The sequence below is a fragment of the Melanaphis sacchari genome, unplaced genomic scaffold (assembly GCF_002803265.2).
Source record: "Melanaphis sacchari strain LSU unplaced genomic scaffold, SCAv2.0 Contig1867_pilon_pilon, whole genome shotgun sequence".
In the NCBI taxonomy this organism is placed as follows: Eukaryota; Metazoa; Arthropoda; class Insecta; order Hemiptera; family Aphididae; genus Melanaphis; species Melanaphis sacchari.
Genome location: NW_020270892.1, coordinates 1 through 5,544, shown reverse-complemented (window position 1 = coordinate 5,544; position 5,544 = coordinate 1). Strand labels below are relative to the sequence as shown.

General features: G+C 39.4%; 1 protein-coding gene across 1 annotated transcript; it reads right to left on the bottom strand.

Annotated features, from left to right (window-relative positions):
- Window positions 1-84: 84 nt before the first annotated feature.
- Window positions 85-5,257, bottom strand: LOC112592689 (the record flags this gene model as incomplete). Its single annotated transcript, XM_025336844.1, has 2 exons — window positions 4,798-5,257; window positions 85-4,745 (listed from the first exon to the last, which is right to left on the bottom strand). Coding segments are annotated over exons 1-2 (5,121 nt in total), but the record flags the coding sequence as incomplete, so codon positions are not given.
- Between the last annotated feature and the right edge of the window lie 287 nt (window positions 5,258-5,544).

Below are 5,544 nucleotides of genomic sequence, written 5' to 3'. Positions count from 1 at the left end.
TATATAACAATAATAAAAATAATGTTGTGGCATTTCGGGCCGCAACATTTCTCCCCCTGTTGAAAACCCAGGTTTTCAACTAACAGACTCCTCTTCAGTCGGTAGCAGACACAATTTTACTATCGGACGCTTCAATTCTGCTCCAGATCCTAGGCGCATAGTTACCACTCGTACAACACCGTCCTTACCAGGATGTACATTCACAACTCTTCCTAATTTCCATTTTGTGGGTGGTGCATTTTCATCCCTTATTATAGCAATATCACCGATTTTTAATATTGTTTTATTGCTAGTCCATTTTCCTCTAATCTGTAGCTGAGGTAAATATTCGCTAGACCATCTTTGCCAGAAAAGTTGCATTAAATATTGTACGTACTTCCATCGTCTTAAGCTGCTCAATGACTCTCGCCTCAGATCCACTTCAGGAGGTAACGATATTGGACCACCTATCAAGAAGTGAGCTGGAGTTAGTGCTTCTATATCAGATGGATCACTGCTGATTGGGGTTAATGGTCGTGAGTTGAGACATGCTTCTATTTGACATAGTAGTGTTGATAGTTCTCCTATTGATAACCTGGCATCACCCATTATTCGAGTTAGATGATGTTTTGCACTCTTGACCGCGCTTTCCCATAGGCCACCGAAATGCGGAGCTGATGGTGGATTAAATCTCCATTCTATCCCTCTCTGAGCTATTTGTGGTTGCGCAGATTTTATATGGGAGTATAGCTCTCTTTTAGCTCCAACAAAATTTGTGGCGTTGTCACTAAATATTGTGGAACATAGGCCTCTGCGTGCTGTAAATCGACGCAGCGATGCAAGGAAGGCTTGACTCGATAAATCTTCGACTGACTCCAGGTGAACTGCTCGTGTAGTAAAACATACGAAAACAGCTATCCAGGCCTTTACGCCTATCACTCGCCTTATACCACTTCTAATAATAATTGGTCCTGCAAAGTCGACTCCAGTAACCGCGAATGGTCTCATGATTTGAACTCGCTCTTTGGGCAATGAGGCCATCAAGGGGGCATTAAATGTAGGTTTAGCTCGGATGCATTTTACACAACGTGATACTACAGAACGCGCCATCACTCGACTTCTTAGCGGCCAATACCTTCGTCTCACTTCCGCAAGCAATGCTTGAGGTCCACAATGTAATTGCTCAAGGTGCTTCTGTTCAAATATTAATCGAGTCACCTTATGATTTGCAGGCAATACGACCGGGTGCCTTTGTAGTATTGACAACTTAGAATTGTCTAAGCGTCCACCAACTAAGATTAATTCGTCTTTTATAAATGGATGTAGCGATTTTAGTTTACTATCAGATCGTAACTCCCTTTCAGATTTCAAATTCTGTAACTCATCAAGAAAACATTCAGCTTGGACTTGTTTTAATATGCATGCTTCCGCCAATTGCAGTTCTTTTACCGACAAATGACCCTTACTTGGTACCCTCTTCGTTTTCAAATATACTATAAATCTTTGTAACCAAGCTGTTGCTCTCTTCAGTCGTGACCATGATGAGAAATGCTGTACCAACTCTTTATTAGATTGAACTCCAACTAATGCAAATCGAATTATGCGCTGTTCAGGTATTTCTTCTTCCTTCAATATACTTCTTGGAACTTGTTCCCAAAATTCGTCTGATACACTTAGCCAATCAGGCCCAGTCCACCAAAGTCTGGAAGTACTTATCTCCTTTACATTAGTACCACGAGAAATCATATCAGCAGGATTTTTATTTGTTCTAACATAATTCCATTGCGATGTATTTGTGAGCTCTAAGATCTGGTTCACGCGATTGCTGACATACACCTTTAATCTATTGGATTGTGCGTTTAACCAACTAAGAACCACAGTAGAATCTGTCCACAAGTGACACTTATAGCGATCGATTTCCCAAGACTCCGTTAGCCTTTGGAGTAGCTGTGTTAACACTAGGGCTCCATTCAGTTCAAGACGAGGAATCGTTGAACCCTTTATTGGTGCTACACGACTTCTAGCACATAGCAGTCGTACTTGCCACGTATTATCTGAAGAGCGTGATCGTACATATATGCAAGCCCCATACGCTTCTTGTGACGCGTCACAGAAGCCATGGATCTGAAATTCATCTGGGTTTGGTAGAACCTTCCTTGGAATGGATACATCTTGCAGTTGTTCTAAGTCTTTATGAAATGACATCCACCGATCTTGAATGTCTGAGGATAATGGACTATCCCAATCAATTTTCAGTGCCCATATCTGTTGTAAAAATATTTTTCCCTTTACGAGGATTGGGGCTATAAACCCTATAGGGTCAAACACCTTATTCAAATCGGATAACAGCGTTCTCTTAGTCAATTTTGGTCGTACTGGTGTTGGTATGACATTGAACCTGAACTCATCAAGTACTGGATTCCAACATAAACCTAGAGATTTAATAACTTCTTCATCTCCTAATTCCAAGGTAAATAGAGGGTCGCTGACATCCTTACCGATATGTTCCAGTACATGAGAAGAATTCGAACACCACTTCCTGAGAGGTAATTTTGCAGAAGCTAGTATTGACGTTATCTGTTGGTACAATTGAATACATTCTGCTTCGGTTTCACCTCCCGTCATGAGGTCATCCATATAAAAATCTCTAGCTATCGCCTTCGCAGCTCTAGGAAATTTTTCATACGTTTGTTGTGCCAACGTCACCAAACACTGCGTTGTCATAAATGAGGCTGGTTTAGTACCATAAGTCACGGTAACTAGTTGGTAAGTACGGAGAGCTTCACTAGGATCATTTCGCCAAAGTATCCTTTGCAGATCCCAATCTTGTTCTGCTACAGCTACTTGTCGAAACATCTTCTCGATATCTGATGAAATCACATATTGGTATTTTCGAAAACGCGTAAGAATTAAGAATATGTCCTCTTGTGTCTTTGGGCCTCTCATCAATACATCATTGAGTGACAAGCCTGAAGAGGTTTTCGCTGAGGCGTCAAAAACGATGCGGGTTTTAGTTGTCAAACTTGAACTCTTGAATACTGCGTGGTGTGGTAAGTAGCATGATCGCTTAGGAATATTCGATTCCTTCGGAACTTCTTGCATATGGCCCATATCGAGATAGTCTTTCATAAACTTTGTGTACTCAATTCGTAAGTTTGCATCTTGCTGTAATTTTCTCTCCACGCTAAGAAACCTAGATGTAGCTAAATTGACACTCTGGCCTAAATTAGTTAGGTCAGTTTTAACAGGTAACTGTAACACGAAACGACCTTCTTCGTTTCGTTTGAATGTAGATTGAAAGTGTTCAAGTGCATGGTTCTCTTCAATAGAACTCTGATTTGCCTTTGATTTTTTGTCGTACAATTCATCTTCGTGGCCGAGAATTATTTTCGATTCTTCTTCAAATGACCTGTTAATACTTAGCAGACAAGTGTTGTTCATTTCGCCTGTGACTATCCAACCCAGCTTGCTATCTTGAAGATATAATCTATTTACATCAAGTTGTACACGACTTGGTTGCAAGATATCAAAGAATATGCTACCTCCAATTAATAGATCGATTTGCTTAGGATCATAGAAGTGAGGATCTGCTAACTGTGGTAATAGTTCACTTGGAATTGTCCATCCTTCCATCGGAGTACGAACGGGTTGTAGCTGTGACATGATGACAGGTAAGGTATAGCACGATAGCTTGAAACTCGATGAGCCAAATCTGGATTCAATATGTATATCAACACATGTGCTCGACTGTAGTGTATTTGCTCCAATGCCACTAACTGGAAGTGTTGATTTTGTTGCTGGTAATTGTAGTTGTCTTGCCAGTCCCTTGGATATAAAATTAACTTGCGAACCACTATCTAATATGGCGTGGCAATTCTTGAATACACCTTGATTGTCTCTTATTAGAACTACAGCTGTTGATAAAAATACGTGTCCATGCCCTTGTTGAACTAATAATGATTTTTTGGAGTCACCTTGGTTCGGAGACGACGTTACATCTTCTACAGATTTGTCCTCAGTGTTAAAAATTGTAGGTTCATTCTGCCTTTCATAATGAAGTAAAGTGTTGTGCCTACCCTTGCAAATAAAACAATTAAATTTCGATTTGCATTTATCAGCTGTGTGATGTGGATGAAGACAATTGAAACATAGTTTTAAATCTCGGACTACTGTAACACGTTCTCCCATAGGTAATTCCTTAAACTTATTGCATGCGTACAATTTGTGCGATCCGGAACACCAGTTACATTTTATATCATTTGAAATATAAGCTGTGAGTCCCTTCTTTGTGTACAGTTTATGATTAGGTTTTGAAAACTTGGTTGTTAAGTTGTTAGGAACGCAAATCTTGCCGGTCAGTTCGTTATTCATTACTGCTTCTGAATTTTCCAATGCCACACATCGACTGGCTAGAAAGTTCTCAAGATCTGAATACTTTGGTAGACTGGTGTTCTTTAAATGCAGCTGCCATCCATGTCCAGTACTTTTGTCTAGCCGTCCAGTCACAATGGTAATTAGCCACGCATCCCAATACTCAACTGGTTGGTCTAGTGCTTGTAATGCAGCTACATGTGTACATATGTGCGCATACAGTTTTTGTAGAGCTCCAGAAGACGCCTCTTCGATTCTTGGACAATCAAGTATGGACCTTATGTGCGATTGAATCACAAGACTTTTATTATCATATCTATGTTGGAGTCTTTCTAAAACTACAGTATAGTTGCTGTCATTTATGGGAATAGATCGTACCAAATCTAATGCAGGACCTGATAGACAAGAACGTAAATAATATAATTTTTTGTGCTGTTGAGTACGAACTATCTTCATGCACCATAGCACGATAAATGTCATAAAATGATGACCATTCTTGGATATTTCCATCAAACCCAGGTAGGGAGATAGGAGCCAGTTGTGTTCGGTGTCCTTGACAATTTCCCAAAGATGCATTCGATGCTGCTTCACCCATTAACCTTTCATTATTTATTAATTCATGTATTTGAGATCTTACTGTGAAAAATTCGTTTTCAAATGTCTCTCGTTCTTCGTCAGATTTGGAAATATCTTCAATATCTAATAATTCGATTTCAGTTTGAACTTCGTCAAACTTTCGATTAATCGATGGTAGCTCTTCTTGCCTGAATACAAGTAACGATATAGGTTGTTCGGTAACATCAAAATTGCTGATAAATGTCCGCATCCTGGTTAGGGAGGCCTTAACCACGGCACGCTTTCTTTTGAGACCAGCTAGGATTTTCAGTGATGTCTCGTCTAACGACATTTTAAATTATTAATTAGCTCGTATATATATATACTATTACGCGAGTTATATCGAGAATATGCTTATAATTGAATGGTAGTAAGATAATGTATTATACTGATAATACGTGCGAAGGAAATATAACGAAAATATATCGTATAACAATGAAAAAATAAGATAACGAATAATATGCAATTTCCTTAATTAATATCAATAACTTATCAAATACTCGTATATGATATCACGTCGAGGTCACCAAAAATGTATGGGCCGGGAGCATCTAATTATAAGTATGCGCGCCCCGGTCA